The sequence below is a fragment of the Arachis hypogaea genome, chromosome 5 (genome assembly GCF_003086295.3).
Source record: "Arachis hypogaea cultivar Tifrunner chromosome 5, arahy.Tifrunner.gnm2.J5K5, whole genome shotgun sequence".
Taxonomy (NCBI): domain Eukaryota; kingdom Viridiplantae; phylum Streptophyta; class Magnoliopsida; order Fabales; family Fabaceae; genus Arachis; species Arachis hypogaea.
In genome coordinates this window covers 98,122,878-98,143,386 of record NC_092040.1, presented here as the reverse complement: position 1 = coordinate 98,143,386, position 20,509 = coordinate 98,122,878, and the positions used below count along the sequence as shown (strand labels likewise).

At 26.9% G+C, this 20,509-nt stretch overlaps 1 protein-coding gene across 1 annotated transcript; it reads right to left on the bottom strand.

Moving 5' to 3' along the window:
* Nucleotides 1-9,256: 9,256 nt before the first annotated feature.
* LOC112802159 (aldehyde dehydrogenase family 2 member C4) lies at nt 9,257-19,710 on the bottom strand. The gene is made up of 9 exons (XM_025845253.3): nt 19,365-19,710; nt 18,004-18,146; nt 11,465-11,848; nt 11,206-11,295; nt 10,782-10,955; nt 10,551-10,688; nt 10,072-10,209; nt 9,895-9,956; nt 9,257-9,655 (listed from the first exon to the last, which is right to left on the bottom strand). Exons 1-9 carry the CDS (start codon nt 19,477-19,479, stop codon nt 9,382-9,384), a joined length of 1,518 nt encoding a protein of 505 aa, XP_025701038.1. The 5' UTR covers nt 19,480-19,710; the 3' UTR covers nt 9,257-9,381.
* Nucleotides 19,711-20,509: the final 799 nt, after the last annotated feature.

Below are 20,509 nucleotides of genomic sequence, written 5' to 3'. Positions count from 1 at the left end.
CCAAAATACTCAAAATACAAAATAAGACCCTAGCTCTCCATCAACCTCTTGGTACATATATATACAAACAGAAAACCAAAAATAACCCAGGGACTACTCCGCTTCAAGATCCAGACGCCTAGCGAGGTGCCTCTCAACCTGCATCTAAAAATAACAACATAGTATGGGGTGAGAATCGGAGGTTCTCAACATGATAAATGTGCCACACGTATAATAAATAAGGTCCTAGGAATGCCAAAGGCAATCCTAGAACTCCGTCATACAATTGTAAAACTTAATTTCTAAAAAGAAGCCATAAATAGGGGTAGGTAATCTAGACATTCCTAAACTTACTCACTTTCAAACCTAACATCAACACCAACCCATTTTACCCTTCCTCCGTTCTTCCGTCATCCATAATCCAGCAGAGACAAGCAATCAAACAAGTTCACGCACAAGTAAGAAACAGATAGTACAAGTAGTAAGTATAATAGGTAGCAGAATATACATGTTCAGTTAGGCAATCCCAAGTAATGCATAACAACCAAAACAAACAAATGCATATGATGTATGCCTGTCCTATGGCTGATGAGGCTCATCTGTCGGTTATCCAGCCAACCCAACAAGTCCGAAAACCTTAGACTGCCCCCCGTCGCGTATCCCCATGAGTCTATGCATAGATTTCACATTCATTCATCATTTAATCACTCAATGAGGGCTATCCATACCCGGAAATTTATACATGCCCGGTCACCCTTACGACGTAGGGTCAACAGAGTATTGAGATTCAACCTGGAACACGTGGTGGCAAGCCACGGTTTTGTTACCCAAAAAAACTCGTATCTCAGATAACATCATTCAAAAGTCGTTTCGTGTTCATAATCATAATATAATCATTCATCAAAGTCATGGCATCATAACTTCATTTCACATTTACATCTCTTCTTTATAACTCATCATATTTACCTCTTTCTTCATTCCTAAGTTACCTTATTTTTCTAGCTTCAACTAGCTACTGGACTTAGTACTATACCTTAAGTCTGAAAGGAATAAAATAGAGGTTTAGAGGTAAAAATCTGGTTTAAAACATAAAATTCCAATTTTGCAACAAGCAGGGGCCACGCGTGCGCGTGGGCCACGCATACGCATAGGTGAGAACAGCATGTCACGTGTACGCGTGGGTCATGCGTACACGTGGTCATGCATGTTGGCTCATCACGCGCACGCATGGACTACTCGCGCATGTGTAGTTTAAAATGTCACGCCACGCGTACGCGTGGATCTACATTTTTTCAAAAAAAAAATAGCAAATTGTCCAGAAAGCTGCAAAACCAGCTTTAACAACCTGCATACACATTTTTCCCCACCAAACTTCCGTCGTCCATAACTTTCTCTAAAAAATTCCGTTTTTCACAAAATTTATATCTTTCAAAAGTTTGCAAAACCATCTTTCATTTGAAACAAACGCATTTTCATCCAAAATTTGAGGAGCAAGTTATGAACTTCCAAAGTTCGTCAAAAACCACCTTTTACCAAATTACACTAAACCTCATTTTTTTACCAAAACCACATTTTTCCTTTCAAAGCTCATTCCCATTCAACCCACTATACCATAACCATCAATACAACTTACTCTTCACCATCATACAACCATTCTTGCAATCTTAGCTCAAACATATCACATTTCTCCAACTTTACACATTTTAGTCACAACTAACATCTTATTCCAATTCCCCATATTATCATCTTCATAAAACTCTTCAAACATTTCATTCATCACTATCATATTAGCATATATACATATTACATACAAACCCTTAACTCCCATTATCAATTACTCAACACAAGCACCATATCAATTTATCCATCAACACCACAAACACTAATTATTTAACACATTTAACTATTTCAACTTATCCTATAGTGCGCTAGCCTAAGTTTTCATAAAATCTTATATGTTAAACGTGTGAAACCTAAACCATATATACCTTGATCGATCACTATATTTAGTCCAAGTCAGCCACACGAATCACAACCACAGCCCCTCAAACTTTGAGAAACCAACCAAAATCTTAGCTCCAATCACCACTAAACTTCCAAATGCTCACAATTCAATCCCAATGCATATATATCTACTTAATTCACACCTAATACACATATATATTCCAAATTCAGATTTTACATAATAAAATAAAAATTGGATTAAGGTTTAGGTGATCCTTACCACATCCACATGCGTATCAACTAAAACCCAATAAGCTCCGCAAGCTAAAACGAACCTAGAACACCAAAATTGAACAATTTTTAACATAATTGTTTATGAATTTTTGAAATTGGAAAAAGCTGTTTGAGAAGAAAATAGTGAGTTATCTACCAAATTGTTCCATGAATTTCGTAGAGTTCGTTGCGGTGAATACGTAATCGCAAACGGTTCGTCAATCAGAGTTTCGGATCAAAAGTTATTGAGAAATCAAATTTGAGTGAGGGTTTTGAAAGTGCTACATGCTCTCACCCTTCATGCTGCTTCCCAGGCTTCTTTTCATGCCAAATGGGGGAGGAGAATGAGTTGTGCTTATTTGATTAAGAGGAGTTAAGTTGGGCTTAGGCCCAATATGGATCCGGTTCGACTGGTTCAGCTCGTTCAGCCCAATTTTGGGTCAAATTCTTTAAAATTAGTGTCGAAATTTTTGTTTTAACGAACTCTATCTTATTTTAATATTAGATTCACATTTTTAATATTTTTTATTAAAATTTAATTTATTGACTAATTATTTATTAATTTTACGGGATTTACAGTGTGTTTTTGCTAGTTTTATTACCGAAAAAAAAATTGATGAAAACACAAGTGATGAGGTATAACGTTCAGTAGTAAAAAGCAGGTCAGAGTATTCATAAATCCTTCAACGAGTTTAGAAGATTTATGAAATAGTATATTACAGAAGTAAATAAAATTACAATAAAAAATAAATAAAATTCATATGAATAAAACTAAATAAAAAAAATTAAATATTTTATATACAACATAAATATAGTACAATAAAAAATATAAAAAAAATTATATAAACAAAAAAATAAAAATATCATAAAAATTAATAAAAACAAAAATTTATACGACAATATTTGTCATATGAATAAAAAATACAATAAAAATAAATAAAATCATATGAATAAAATCAAATAAAAATAAAAAAATTCATAAAAAATATACATATAAAAAATAGTATAATAAATGATAAAAAAACTCATATGAACTAAGAAGTAGTATGTACTCTAAAAATATAAGATCAGCACACTAAAAAATAATATAAAAAATATTTATCATGTACATAAAAAATACAATATGATCTTATATTTTTTATATTATTTTTTTAGTGTTCTGATTTTATATTTTAATTATTTTTAGAATACATACTATTTTTTAATCATTTATTATACTATTTTTTATATGTATATTTTTTTTAAATTTATTTTATTTTATTTAATTTTGTTCATATAATTTTTTATTTATTTTTATTATATTTTTTTATTCATATAACAAATACTGTTGTATAAATTTTTATTTATATTAATTTTTATGATATTTTTATTTTTTTATTTATATAAATTCTTTTTTTTATTTTTTATTATACTGTATTTATGTTGTGTATAAATTTTTTTTTAATTTTTTATTTAATTTTATTCATATGAATTTTATTTACTTTTTATTGTAATTTTATTTACTTCTATAATATACTATTTCGTATATCCTCTAAACTCGTTCAAGGATTTACGAACTGACCTGCTTTTTATTATTGAACGTTACACCCTCACTTTTTTATCAATTTTTCTTTGGTAATGAACTACAAAAATACATTCTCAAACATCTTCCTAAAACTCTCAACTTAACTAAGAATCGATATTCATGGTTCTCTTTTATATATAACCTCTTTTAGCACATAAATTATTCCATGGTCATGAGCTTTGTGTTTTTGAATGTAAATCGTTCTAATCTAGTGTGTCTTACCATAGTAATACATAAATCGTGTTAGAATCTTGAGGGGTTACTAGTTACACATAAATCGTGCTAGGACAATAAGTTTTAGGATAAAAAATTTAACTCATGATGGCCTAGAATGATTTATATACATTTTATAAAACACAACAACTTGAGACAATTTATGTATTTTTTAGCAATGCATTTCATGAATAAATCATCCTAGGATAACATGATTCATATATTATTTAAAACACAAAAGTTTAGGACAATTTATATATTATATGATTTAGGAGAATCACATTTTCAAAATTCATTTAGAGGAATTGAATAATTTGATTCTTCTATTAATTTATTTAAATACAAAATAAATAAATAAATATCAATATAAAACAATAGAATTTTTGTACTAAAATTATAAAGTAATCTCTAAAATTAAAACCTATCCGATATTGAACTTTAGGCATCATAATAGTTCATGTGCCCCCTTTTCAGCAGTGAGTCTGCATCAGAGATTCAGAGGATGATCCAACATAACCAATGCCACATTGGATAAAAGGGAAACAACATTGTGGATTTTGGGTGATCATAACGGTTTGGACAAAGAATGTTTTGATCATTTTGAAACTTTGAAGATCTTACGTTCACCACTCAACTCTTCCTCTCCTTCTTTTAGTACCCATGGCGTGAATTTAGGTTGGACTGCACATGGATGAGTTCAGATTCAATATGCATATCTTTTTTTGTAGGAATTGAATCGGATATTAGATATATCCGTAAATTAGAACTAAAATTATTTATATCTATTTTTCTAAAATAATAAAAGTTTAAATCATTACAATAACACCTCAAAAATTAGAAAAATAAATCTTTTTTATTTTTTATTTTATTTGAGAGAATAAAATATAATTTTTTATCATATATTTTGTAACTGAGACTAAAAAAAATATGAAAAATAAAGCATTGAAAGATTAGAGATCAAAATTTACTCTCTCAATTAAAAAAAATTAAAAAAATTAATTTCCAAAAATTAGATATGATCATTGATATTTAATTGTTAAAAAAAACTCAAATCTTTTACTTATATTAAAACTATATTTTGTATTGGAATCTACAAAAAATTATAAAAATAAAAATATTTAAATTTCTAAAAATATAACCATCACTTTTCTAAAAATATATTTTATAACAAAAATAATTAATATAAATAGTATTTTTTATTTTACATCTAATTTTAAAAGAAAAAAATAAAAAGAAGACCAATAATGAGTAATGTGAACTGTCTCAGGTGGAACTTTATCAAAAATACATTACAGGTGATTAGGATATCTTCTTATATTATTGAGTTAATTTATTCTTGCATTTCTACGGCTGAGATGAGAGTTTTATAGAACGATGAAATTCTTGATGAATTCATTCTCTTTAGAGGTATCTATGAAGTAGATCCTATCTCTCCATATTTTTTCGTTTTTTGCATGAAAAGGTTATCTCATCTCATCAATGCTGCAGTTAATATGGATTTTTGAAAAACTTATTCAGCTGAATCGAGATGGTCCCAATCTCTTTTACTTGTGCTTTGTCGATGATCTTATTCTATTTGCTGAAGCTAACATAATTCAAGCTGAGATCATTAATAAATTTTTTTAGGCTTTTTGTACTAGCTCTGACAAAAAAAAATAAACAGAAGCAAAATTTGTATTTTTTTTCAAGAATGTGGGGAATATTGTGAGAAGCCAAATTAGTAATTACCTGAATTTCTCTAAAACCGATGATTTGACAAAAGTATCTAGGTGTTTCTATTATCTACTCAAGAGTCAACAAAGAAACATACAAGGAGGTTGAAACTAAGATCATAGCTAGACCTAATAGTTGAAAAGCACCAATCTCTATTCATAGTCGGCAAATCTACCTTGGTGAAATTTGTCAATCATCTATTCCTTCTTATACTATGTAAATTGCTATTTTACCTTCATCTATATGTAACTTTATTGATCGTAAATGCAGGAGCTTTATTTGGGAAAAAATCGAGCAAACAAAAAAATTTACGTGTTAAATTGGAGAACTATTGGTAGACCTAAAAGAACTGGTGGCTTAGGAGTTCGGCAAGTTAAGGATCTCAACCATGCCTACATGATGAAAATTAGTTGGGGTTTGATGGAGAAAAAAGATGCGCTTTGGTCAAAGGTGTTGAGAGCCAAATATAGATGTGGCTATGACATCATACCAACCATAGAAAGATGTTCAGGATAACACCATTTGACGTGTGGGTGACGGCACAAAAGTTAATTTTTGGAAAGATAACTGAGTTCCAAAATTTAGAAGTCTAAATCAATACACTCATCATGTAAGTATAATTTCAGAAGCAGGATTGTCTCTCACAGATTTCTTAATTGTTTCAGATGATTGGGACATGACTAAACTTCAAAAATGGCTCCCCGAAGAGGTTACTCAAAAAATTGAAATTTTATCCCCTCCTTCCTCATGGAAGCAAAGTGATCAGATTGCTTGAGCCCCCACCTGAGATGGACTTTTTTAACTGAAGACTGCCTACCAATATCTCCAAGTAAATCCATAAATATAAAACAGAAATTTCAACCTCATTTGACACTGGAGGGATCCTAAACGTATTAGGTCATTCATGACTCTTAATTCATAATGCAATTCTCACAAATGTGAAAAGAAAGAGGAGACACTTGACGAATTGTTCAGCTTATCCACGGTGCAACCATAACGATGAGACATCGATTCATGTTTTCCGAAATTGTCCCTTTGCTAAAGTAGTTTGGTGTATTCTACAGCCTCAATGCCCTGCTAATAACTTCTACTCCCTTGATAGATTTGAATGGATCATCAGAAACTTATCTCTTCATAGCGTTTGGTCGTGCACCTTTGGTGTGGCGGTCTCATCCCTTTGGTTCTTCCACAATAAGCTGGTATTTGAAGGATCTATCTCCAACCCTATGTCTGTGGCAGAATCTATAAAAATTAGGAGTTCAGTCATTAATAGTGTGATGAAATGCAACCTTATCCCAAAAAAGTTACACATCAACAATGATCATCTTATTAGGTGGTATCTCCGTCAAAAGGTGTTATTGATATTAATGTTGATAGATTCTTTTTCTCACATACAAATAATGCCTCGCATGACGGTGTCATTTGTAATCGTTTAAGTAGGTTCATAAAGGTCTTCTCATGTCGCTAAATTATGGACCATTATCAAAGTGTTGTAAATTGTTATATTAGAGAACTCTAGAAATATTGTCATTAAATCAGACTTATTGATGGCCATAAATTTTATAAAATAATGACTCACTTTTCCACTATTCATGTGCTGCTCTTCTTGAAGACATTCGTAACATGGTAAATTGTATTCATCTGGTTCATTAAAATTATACTCTCTTGAGAAGCTAATTTTGTTGCTAACATTTTAATAAAGAAAGGTTATGATTTATTTTTTGGCCTCCATACTTTCGGGTTGTGCCCCTCAGATATCATACAAGTTTTATCTTTTGATAATTTTAATTCTTTTAGATTACGAGGATGTAGTTAGTATTATTATTATTTTTTGTTTTATTTTTCTTTCTTTGTTTGGGTCCTTGACCTCCTATTCTACCAAAAAAAATTTATGAGATTTAAATTGACAATAACACGCGTTTTAGAATTAGCAAGCTCCGTTATCATCCTTAGCAATGGATGTTTTGGGCATCAGTAAGGTAGCGTTTGTTTGTAGAGACACGACAGAATAGGACACTGAGATAAAGACAATAGGACAGAGACATTAAAAATTATGTTTTGTGTATCGTGTTTGGATACGATGGAAAGGACACTAATGTAATGTCCAGTATTATGTTTGGATACACATGGACAAGACTAAAATATTATATAAAATGACTAAAATAGTCATGTGATTCCAAATTTTTTAGTATAAACTAATTTAATAAATAATGAGAGTACGTAGTAAGAGTACAGACAGTGGGAACTTGAAAAAAATATTTGAAACAGTAAAAAATTTTAATAAAAAATTATATAATAGTATTTATATTAAAATAAAATTTATAAATATAATTATTTTTTTAAAATTTATTATTAATATGTAGGAATACATATGGTTAATATTAACAAAAAAAATATAAGTTTGATTAATAAAAAATTTCATTTAGGTTAATAAGCCAAATTAATTTTAAATACAAAATCAATTTTAAAAAAAGAATCCATTTTTAAATGGAAAAAAATTAATTTTTGCACATAAAAATCTATTTTTATTTAGAAAATTAATTTTTTTATCTAAAATTTTATTTTTCTTTTCAAAAAATTAATTTTTCTTTAAATTATATAAAATCAATTACAATTTATAAATTATTTTTTAGCATTTTAAAATATCAATTTTACCTTTATAATATTTATCTTTTAAAAGTCTCCAGACTAATTGTTTTTATTATTATTTTTATTACAAATCAAATAATATAATATAAGGTTAAAATGATGTTGAAGTAAGAATGATAAAAAAAAAAGAAATTATCCAGTTCAATAAAAAATTTTATAAAAAGGAGAGAGTACTTGAGAAAAAAGAGAAAGAAAAAGAACGTAGAGATAGAAAAAGAGCATGGAGTAAAAAAAATACTTTCTGAGAACAACGCAAAATAGGAAAAATAAGAAGGGGTAACAGTGGAATAATAAAAAATAGCACCATGGACAAAAAAGAAAAAAATTTATAAAAACAGTCTATGTCCCTCTTCCAAATCCCGTGTCCATCATTGTCCTTCATAAAAGAGTGGACACAAAAGTATAAAAAACTGTCCCGGAGACAATATGTTCAGTGTCCATGTCTTTGCTTCCAAACGCTTTTTAAGAATGTGCTGTCCATGTCTCCGTGTCCTGTCTCCGAAAACAAACGCTATCCAAGTGACTAGTATCTTTAAAAATAAACTATTAAATAAATTATTTGTATAAAATATATATTAAAAATAAATTAAATAATATAAAATAACTAATTCAAAAATTAATTTTTTATACGTACATAACATTTTTATTTCAATTATATTGATAACTATCATATGACTTTAAGAGATCACTTGAATATGTTATGTTTAGATAAATAAATCATTGTACAAAATTATCTATTTAAACTCTCTTACTTATTTAACCTAATTTTTAATAAAAATATTAATTAATTAACCAAAATAATCATAATTTATCTTATTTAATATTTATTAATTTTAATAATAATTAATAATATTAAATAAGATAAATTCTTTTTTTTGTCTTTTTAACGTTTTTATTTTTATCGTCTCCTATAAAATTGGGTTTTATGCACAATAATAAGTGGCTCGAATTTTATTGCTTTGATGAACTATACATGCATAAACTGCTGTATGCTCACACTATAGTTTCACACACACACAAACACACAAAACTACATGATATCTAATTCAAAGCCAAGGAGAATTGTATATGGGAGTGACAACAGATTTAACTTGTAGGTACTTATGTAGACCCTCCATTCCAAAATCTCTTCCAAACCCACTCTGCTTATACCCTCCATAAGGAATGTCATTCCCAAAAGCAAAGTAGCAATTGATCCAAATAATGCCTGCACGAATGGCTCTTGACACTGTGTTTGCTGTGTCTATGTTCTTCGTCACTATTCCTGCTGCTAGACCATATCTACTGTTGTTAGCACTCTTAATTCCTTCCTCAATCGTCCTGTATTTCATTTTATCATCATAATTTCATTTAGTTATCGTCAACAGACAAATACCAATGCTTTTCAAAGGAAAATAAAAATAAAAATATCGATAAAGTATATTTTTTATTTTTAATGTTTGTGTGTTTTTTTTTTTTTAAATATCTCCAATGTTTAATTTTATTTTTATTATTTTTAATTTAATTTTGTCTCTAACATATTTATTTGTGTCAAAAAATATTATAAAGATATAATTTACCTGAACTTCATCAGTGCCAAGACAGGGCCAAATATTTCATCCTGTGCTATGCGCATGTTTTCCTATACAGGTTGTAATGAATATAAAGGGGGAAAAACCAAAAAAAAAATTATGGTTAGTTATCTAATTGTTCTGAAACCACCCTGTTTCATATTTTTGTGGAGTTAAAAAAGTCACCTTGACATTAGAGAAGATTGTAGGTTCAATGTAGTAGCCCTTGTTGCCCACTTTTTTACCACCTGTTAGTAGGGTTGCTCCTTCTTCCTTTCCAATCTCTATATATGAAAGGATTTTCTCAAATTGGTTCTTGTCAACCTACAAATGAAAAACTATTAGTCAACTAAAAATAAGTATCATCATAACTCATACTTAGTTAACAAGAGAAAATGTTAGTTGATTAATTTTTTTTCTTATATTTATTTTATATTTGAATTAGTGCTAGCTAATTTTTAAATTTTTTTAACTAAAAATATTAATTACTGATCATTTCTCATTACTTATTTTTGTTTTTACATGAAAAATAAACTAATTATATGAACATAAAAAGATCGAAAATAATATTTTTTTTAAGTGATGTTTAACTAAACCGCATAACATAAACATCTAAATCTCCAAAATATCATTTTCATGCTATCTTTTTGTGAATATCCAAATACCTGAGGGCCTTGCTGAGATTGAGGATCAAAAGGATCTCCAACAACCCAAGCTTTTGCTTTCTTAACCAACTTCTTCTCAAACTCATCATATATCCCTTCCTGAACAAACACCCTTGAACTTGCAACACAAATTTCTCCCTGAAATTCAAAGCCAACATTGTTAAGAGATGAAAGTGCTGAGTTAGTTGCTTTATGCAAAAAGAGTAGGATTTCTACAAAAGAAAACGTCACCTTATTAAACAAGATTCCCAAGAGAGCAAGATCAGCAGCTTTATCTACATCAGCATCATCAAATATTAGAAGAGGTGACTTTCCTCCTAATTCAAGTGACACCGGTTTCAGATTGCTGCTAGCCGCCGCGTGCATTATGGCACGGCCTACTTCCGTTGAACCGGTGAAGCTAACCTATTCATCCACCATGGAAAATCAATTTTAGCAAGCTTCACTTAAAAATCTTACTAATTCTAAATCAAAATATGTAACATTTACATGCTAGTAGAAATTCACATGCAGTTGTCTTTACTTGAAGTGTTAATTAAAAAATGTTAAATAATAATTTAGTCAAGCATATCAAATCATCTAACGATTCTCAACTAACAACTTCACATGAAGACAACTGGATATGAGTCTTATCCTTACATGTATAATAAATTACCTTATCAATGTCCATGTGTGAGCTTATTGCAGCACCAGCAGTTGGGCCAAATCCGGGTACTACATTAAGAACTCCGTCCGGAATTCCAGCCTTCAAAAGAGGTCAAATAAACAAGGAAAATCAAATAGCTTTAGGTACAAGTAACAAATTTGATCATGGAATTAATTACACATTTGTATATAAATGTAGACATAATAACGATTTTTGCTGATATAACAATACACGATTGGATGTCTCATGTGTGTGTGAAAGAGAATACCTGTTTAGCTAAATGCGCGAAAAACAGAGCCGAGAGAGGTGTTTGTTCGGCCGGCTTAAGGACGACGGTGCAACCGGCAGCCAAGGAAGGACTAACCTTGGCAGCAAACATGGTGCTAGGGAAATTCCAAGGAATGATGTGTCCAACAACACCAATTGGTTCCATCAAAGTATATGCATGGAGCTCTCTAGCACCTTTTAGCACCTCGCCATGGATCTTATCGGCAGCACCGGCATAGTAGCGTAAACAATTTGCAACTGCAGGGATGTCCAAGACCTTAACTAAGTGGTACAACTTTCCAGCATCAATGGCGTCTAATGCTGCTAGTTCTTCTACGTTTTCTTCAATAAGATCTGCCCATTTCATCATGATTTTTGCTCTTTCCTGTGTTGCATTAGAGTGTCAAAATACTCACAACTGATTCATGGAAAACTACTTAGCAATGCTAATATGCTATATCGTTTTCTTAATGAATATGTGTGACTAATGTTAAATTATTCCGTTCTGTTAAAAAACTAATTAGGAATAAAGTCAATTATAGTGAAAGGCTGATTCTACCATGTGTATGAGTTGTTGTCTAAACTTAAATTAACTTTTGTAATAAATTTTAATTTTTTAAAAATTATTTATTTTTATATCTTTTAAATTAAATATTAATTTTTTTAAATAAAAATATTACCTTTTAAACATCATAGTATTTATCTTAGTTAAAAAACAGATTCATTACAAAAGAAAAGTTTACTACTTTAATTTTTCAAATTAAAAAAAAAATTAACTTAATTAACTTAAATTATTATTAGTCTCCTAGATTTTTTCTAAATTATTACTCAAATATTATTGTGTATTAATGGTTCTTCTGGTGCATGGGATGCTAAAATTTCTAAGGGAAAGTCTAGGAGGCCAGCAATTCTATTGAATTTTGGCCAGCATGTAACCAGCAGAAAAAGATGAGCCATTGGATGAATTCTCACACCAATCTCACACCATCAAATCATCATTGATGGCTAATTGATGGTTAACAATCACAAAAATTGCTGGTCCCCTAACATTGCTCAATTTCTAAATAGTACATATGAAACTCTGCTCAATAAATATTATATTAAATAATTTAGTCAAAACATATTAAATTATTTAATATTTTTTAATTATTATCTTTATAAACAAAAATATTTTCATATCAATAATACATATGAAACTCTCTCACTTTAAATTTTTCTCCACACTAACAATGATAACTGACGGCTGACTGACAAGTATGCCCCCGTTTTTTGTTTGTCATGAATCATGATGCATGTTTATTTTAGTATAATAGACATGCATGTCATTTGGTATTAATAATTTCTTTTCCTTCTCATTTTTTCTTTTCGTGCAAACATACACTTCTGTTGGCTATGTTTTCTATTTGGCTTGCTTGTTGCTACGTTTCACTAGAGGACACATTGTCATGTTGAAAAATCAATTCATATTTTGGCCCACAGCATTTAAGTGGGGCTCTTATGTGAGTCAACTATGACACACATAATAAGATAATAGATTATTCAGATTTTCTTCTGTTCACAGTTATTCGCGTGTTGCATGCGGGAACAACTTTTTAGCTTTATTTGTTTTAAGAAACAACTATTAATAGTATTTCTATCAATTTTTGTTAATTTTATTTATAATTATATCTAATAAAAATATTTTTATATATATATTTTTTAGATGTATCTTTTTATATATGTATTTAAAATATAATAATTAATTATTATTAACAATATATTGACAAATAGCATTATTGGTAACCTATATTTTTTTAAAAAAATTTAATTTATTTTTAAATATTATTTATAAAAATATATTATTATCATATTTATTTGAAACTTTAAATTTAATTTTCAAAAATCATTTATTATTTAAAATGTAATATTATGTTTTATCCAAAAAATAGATATTTAATATTCTCATGCTAAGAAAATAAAAATTAAGGTATGAAGTTATTATATATCACTCAATTGTTATATTTTTTGTCAAAAAATCATTTTTTTATTGGCACTAGAGTTATTCTAAGAATTAAAAGTTTATACTTAAGAATATGTATAATAACACAAACGCATCCTAATTTATTCTTTATATATAATATTAAAAATAATTTCTAACTATTTGTAACGCTAAACAAACAAGTCTTTTATAATACCGAAATATAATATTCTCAAACATACTATTTGTAAAAATATATTTGTTAAGCTTGAGACAAAAGGTCCATTTAGAATTCAATTTCCACTAGGCACACTCATTGAAATAGATGAAAAATCTTAATTGTGACTAACAAAGCTACAAGCATGACTAGTTATGATAATAGATTAATAGTATGAATCATTTTCAACTTGATTTTACTTTCTTAATCAATAATAAAAAGTTTAACATATAACAAAATAGTGTTTGAATTCATATGTAACGTGCTAAGAGAGTTCTATCTCTTGTGAGCATTTGAGTCATTTGACTTTACTCCTCCCTTATTAAAATCATAATGGTCGTAATCAATCAAATAAATGACATTCATTGCTTTGCTAATTTCTCTCCACAATTTACAAGCAACTGGCATAAGAGTTAACTTCTTCTTAATTAGTGGGACTTAAATTATTTGGGGTAAAGGTCTTTTTCTAGTTTTCTACTTTTCAAACGGTTTCCTGTTAGTATGGGTCATCCATGTCTCCATCACACATGCCTGTGATTTTTCTTTTATACTATATATGGTTAATTTTGTATGTACCCAAAAGATTTTTTTTATACCCAAAAAAAGTTATTTCATAATAATCTCAACTGAATTGTGCTATTGTTCAAATATTATCACTCAATTATTGTTATGCTTATTTTTCAAAATTTATCAAAAAAAAAAAGATAAAACAAGGATGATTCGGTATAATAATTAACTTAAATTTAATGCTTAAAAACAGAATAAAGCATATCAAGAAAAAAAGTGATAGATATATTTTAAAGAGAAAAGCAACATATTCACTTGTTTTATATTTAGTTGAAAGGAAAGAAATAGAGAAGAATGAAGTAGAAATGAAAAAAAAAATGAAATAAAAAAATTAAGTAAATTATTATTATTATTAGATATATTTAGATGAAAGAAAAATAAAAAATATTATAAAAAGATAATTTTATTTTTATATTATAAAATATATTAAAAAAGAAGAAATAATATTAGAAGTAAAAAAATATAACAAATTTTTCATTTTTTTTCTTCTAATATTAAAGAAAAAAATTAGTAAATCCCATAAACTCTTTTTATACTATTCAACTTTTTCTCTTTAATTTTTTTAAATAAACAATTAAAAATAAATATTTTTCTTTTAATTTTTTTTCTTTCTTTCCATTTTCCTCTCAAATAAACCTAGTCAGGGAGCAGATGTTGGGTCCCAAGTGGGTCTAATTAAGGCAACTATACTTAACTAATTATTATATTCATTTTTATTCAATTTGGTGACAATATGTGAAAGTGACAAAAAACCGAACCCCTTACCTACAGGCCGGGGATTGTGTATTGGTATTTATTTTTTCTTTATTAATCCTGTCATTATGTTGAATTGATTTATGTCAATTTTTCTTTATTGTCTTTATGCTGAATCGATTGATCCAATAACATAAGTACGTAAATGCCCCTAATATACTTGTTAAATATAACATTATTTGCTTGAACGAAATATTCTTTTGGATTTAACTAACATATATTTTAAAAATATATATTAAATTTATTACTAATAAAAAATTTTAAAATTTTAATTTTAATAAATATCAAATAGATACATTAAAAAATAAATTTTATATTTTTTATAATTTTTTAAATAATAATTTTAATATGTACTTTTAAATATATATATTAACTAAATTTTTTTATATAATAAAATAACCTCAAAGAAAGTTGACCTTTATTTAGTCAAAAAACATCATAAAACACCTTTATGAATTTATTAGCCGCCTCTTATTATTTTTGTTAATTTACTAGAAAAAGATGATTCAATTATTAGTATTTTCTAATGACTTCAAATCTTATATATGCCTGCCTTATTAAGAGATATTGCTTTTTATTTTCATCACAACAAATAGATATTGCTTGGACTTGATTTGATAAAAAAAATTTAAAAAGTTTTTGTATTTTTTATTTTTATTTTTCAAAAGTACGAATACTTTATTTTATATTTGATAAATTAAAAAATTTATATATGTATATGTATTTGTGTTTGTAGCTTTAAAAATTAGAAGTATTTTTAAAAACATCTAAATTTTTTTTAAATTAATATATACTTTTTTTTTTACCAAAGATAGGAAGACTCAAATCTGCAATCTCTAAATGAGTATGAAAAGACTATGTCATTTAAATTAATATATACTTATCAAAATTTTTAATATAATTTCGTATATTAATTAATATCAAAATTCAATTCACATTAATGTTTATTATAGTTTTTTTAATTTTAAAAATTAATTTACCAAACATTTTTATTATTATTTGTATTTATTAAAAAATATTTTTAATTTATTTATCAAATACAAATATTATAATTTTTAAAAAATTAACTTTTATAAACTATTTTTAATTAAAAAAATAAAAATTTTATCAAACTAAACCTACCTTAGTCTAACAGCGAGTGGCAAAAATAAAGAAAGCAAAACATATTTATTAGGGGATAACAAAAGAATAGATTCGATCTCTCTCGCATAGAAAAAAGATATAATTGTATATGTATAAATAATTTGGTCATATATAAATATTTATTATTAATTGAAATAATCTTCTATAGGTTCCGTTAAATCTCAATTTTCAATTAACACATGTTAATGTACTAGTAGGACTGCAGAAGGCGCCTCAAGTATGATGCGCATATATTTTTTGAAAACTTATTTTAAACGATTATTAAAATATTTAATTATTAAAAAAAATTTAATACCAAAATTATCAAAAATATTAATTTTTAAAATATTTAAAAAAATTTTTAAGAAAGACAAATATATTTTTAAATTATTATTTATTTATTTTTTTATAGACTTTTTTTAATTGTCTATTATATTCAAATTTTTATTAATATATTTTTATTTATAATAAATTTATTACTGTAAATCACCAATTTTAGTAAATAACTTCATTATTTCATTATACTATTACTACCAATAAACCCAACACAACAGTAACATAAGAATAATAAAGAGAGAAAAAATTTTTATACTTTTATTAATTTTATTGAAACTTGAAATCCATATGTAAACTATAGCTTATTTTATTATGAACATAAATATATTATTATTATTATTTATACATATTTTTAAGTTGATTTTGTCGTTTCTTTTTAAAATAAAAATTTAGATTCTCTGTTTTTCTCTTAGTTCTTATTTTGTCCATGTTGTGTTGGATTTGAGAGTGCAAAGTGAAAGTATAAAATAAAATGACAAAGTTATTTACAATAAAATTTAAATAAAAAATAAAGTAAGACACAGAAATTAATTTAATGCATAAAAACATAGTTAAACAAGAAAGAAGAAGAAGAAAGATAAAAAAATTTCAATTAAAAAAATATGTCTTTAAAAAAATAAATAAATAATAATTAACAGTATATTTGTCTCTTTAATAAAATAAATTTGATTTTCCTTTTTAAATGTTTTATTAATTAATCTTTCTTAATAATTTTCATAAAAATAGGTCTCTTTTAATAAATAAATTTTCTTAACGGAATAATTTTTTCAATTTTCCCCTTTCATTTAGAAGAAAATATTTTACTTAGATTAATTTTTATACACTAATATATTAACCAATTAAATTGTAGAAAAAGAAATGTGCAAATAATTGCGTATACACTAAACTGTTAGATAATAAAATTATATGGTTGCCCACTTGTTCACTCGTTTGTATACACAAAATTTTAATTCAATATTTTAAATAAAAAATATTTTTTTTCTAGTTTTAAAATTCTAAACACCCCTTAAAAAATGAGAAATGGTTATTTTGTGGTCCCCGTCAATTAGTTATACTGAAATAAAATTTCAATTTTATACATATATACATTTATAATGGATTATATCTGGCCACGTTTTTGTTTGTTGGAGGTTGGGACATTAGTAGCCAAATAGACAAATACCCATTACTCATAAATTCATCATGTCTTTAGACAATTATATTTCAGCTCATTTATTATTAATTTTGTTCCTTTCCATTCCACCGATGATTGGTGCTAGTTCGAAAATCAATTCCCATTTATTTTATCCTACTTTTCATATTTTCTCATTAATCATGCAATGTATCATAAAAATTATTATATCTTAAATACTTATCTTTAAAAAAATCATAATCTAAAATTAATTAATAAAAGAAATGTGACTTGATAAATACACACCTCTAACCTCTTAAATTTGAAAGGACTAGTTGGTAGCTATTCGAATCAGCTATGAAAATAGTAGAATTAGAAATTCAAAGATTTAAGATTTAACTAAAATTTAAATATTTTAAATTAGTTAATCGAAGAGATGAGAAGTATGTAAAAAGAAAGAGAGATGGAAAAACGTACCGCACCAGACATGCGTGGCCATGGACCGTTGTCAAATGCCTCACGTGCCGCTTTAACAGCCACATCAATGTCTTCTTTTCTTCCCTCCGAGATTTTTGCTATTACCTCTCCTGTTCTCGGATCTATTGTCTCAAACTCGTTTCCTGTTAGGATTTCCAAATTTTTTCCATATTAAAAATCAAGTACAAAAATTAAACCAATATAAAAATGGTATGATTTGGATATTTCATGTATAGTCCATACGGGTTCTTCATTCTTCGTCTCTCTTATCTCCATCGTAAGTTTCTTTTTTCGACACGTAGTTTCAATTAATGCATACAAATACAATCTATGGAGGATGGATGGATGAACGTAAATTAAATTCTAATAAAATACTGAAACTTTTAATAATTTTTAATCATTAATTTTTTTATAACTATTTAAAAAAAATTAAATTAATAAAAAAAGACATATAAATAATTATATTTTAATATATTTTTTAGATAAAAATTTATTTTGCATTTATGTGAATTTTGTATAAAATTTTTTTATCTATCTTATGATAATTTTCTTTTAGAATTTAATAAAAATTAAAGTCTAAATCTTTCAATCATACAATTTTAATATCATATAATAAAACTACAGCTTAAAATAATAATATAAGCCGCATGAACAACTATGTCTATTACAACTTTACTACGGAATTTGTATAAAGATAAAATATATACGCATAAATCATTATATTCTGCTCTACAGTTATAAATTTGGCAATATGCGGTTCAAAGTCAAGCTCTAATAATATATTCATAGGCATTATAGATTAGCATTCTTTTAGAAAAAAAAGATTAAAATATGTTTTGCCTGTGAATCCTTCTAACATACTAACACCCAAAAGGAGGAAAAAAAAACTCAATTTATTTTTGATATCACTGATACAATTATACAACCAATATTAGTATTCAACCTCCCAGGTTCAACTAGTCCAAAACCATATATATCCAAATTTCCAATAGCAAAGTTTCCATCTCCGTGTACCCGTGGGAATATGACAAATCTTTCACGTGATGAAAGTGAAAAACAAGGATTTCTTTATTTTAATTTTTACGGTAAAGACGCAAAGTACGACATTCATTCGTAAGAAATTGGACATTATCATTTACCATATTTGACTTAAATAAACAATTATTTAATTTAATACCAATTGAGAGTTCCTAAAAAAGAAAAGAAAGGAAAGAAAAAGAGCAAAGTGATAAAAGGAGGAAATATATATACATAGAAGAGAAAGCTTAGAACTTAGAAGGAAGCCTTAAATAATAAGGGATATTAGTAATTAAACAAGGATGAAGAAAGAAAGAAGAAGTGATGAGTATTGTTAGTATTACCTGAGAGAGAATGAACAAAGTGGCCATTGATGAAGAGATTGGTGAATTTGATGGGTGGGATCTTGAAAAGAGGAGAAGAGTTATTAGCGGCGTGGCCGTTGGAAAGAGCTGTCATCTTTGTGTGATTAGTTTAGTATTTTTGTTACTAATTACAAACAATATTTGAGGTTGCTAATTGCTATGTATGTTGGGGGAACCACTCTTCTCTCTCTTTAAATAATGAAGAAAAGGAAGACTTGTATGTAAGAACAACGAACTTCACGAAATCAGAAAGAGGAGGTAATGGACCGTCTCACTCTCTCTTGCCGTACACAACTGTCACTTCTTCTCATTTATTTATCACTCCATTCACATGCTACTTTCTACTTAATTACCTTATTTTAACTCTACAAATTCATTAACGATTCTACTTGTAAATTAATTACTTGATTATATTATAAAAAATTTACTCAATAGTAAATACTATTTTTTCTTGCTATTTGTATTTTATTTTAATTTTATTTTTAATACTTGAATACATTTCAGTTTACTTCTAAGTGAGATAATATATAATATGATAATCTTACAAGAATAATATTATATAGTCAATAAATATTATTATTTTTTGTCAGCATTTAATCAGTAATAATTTGTACTTATATTTATAGATATTTTATATACAAAAATATATAATTTCTACTTATATTTACTACAATTTTATTGACATAAATCAATATATTTTATATCCATATTTTTCAAATTTTACACACATAAATTAAATTTTTTTATTAAAAATAATTTAGTATTTATATTATTTAAACAATGACAAAAAATATTAAAAATTATTTGCCTCCAAAAATTTCTCATCTTACAATGATATGGTACTTGTGCGTTAGTATATTTGCTAACGGTATTAATACTCAAGATAGAATTGAACTATATTTAAAACATTAAACATAAATTGAAACAAATTAAATTTAAAATATATTTTAAAAAATGTTAAAAATAAAAAATAATTTTTTTGATCCTTATTTTAAATAATATTCTTTTTAGAAGCTGTAGAAGAAATAAATTTTCTCTAATTGTTAACCGATATACTATGTCAATATCTTCATGTGGAGGTTAGTTAGCATGCAATACATATTTTTTCTTGACTAGCTAGCATG

Bases quoted from the DNA above. Each gene is read 5' to 3' on its own strand.
- LOC112802159 (XM_025845253.3), bottom strand. From the start codon at position 19,479: ATGACAGCTCTTTCCAACGGCCACGCCGCTAATAACTCTTCTCCTCTT. The intron at 10,210-10,550 runs GTATTTGGATAT...TTTCATTTGTAG, and splicing joins AATCTCAGCAAGGCCCTCAG to GTTGACAAGAACCAATTTGA. The intron at 9,656-9,894 runs GTAAATTATATC...AATGAAATACAG, and splicing joins TTGGCACTGATGAAGTTCAG to GACGATTGAGGAAGGAATTA.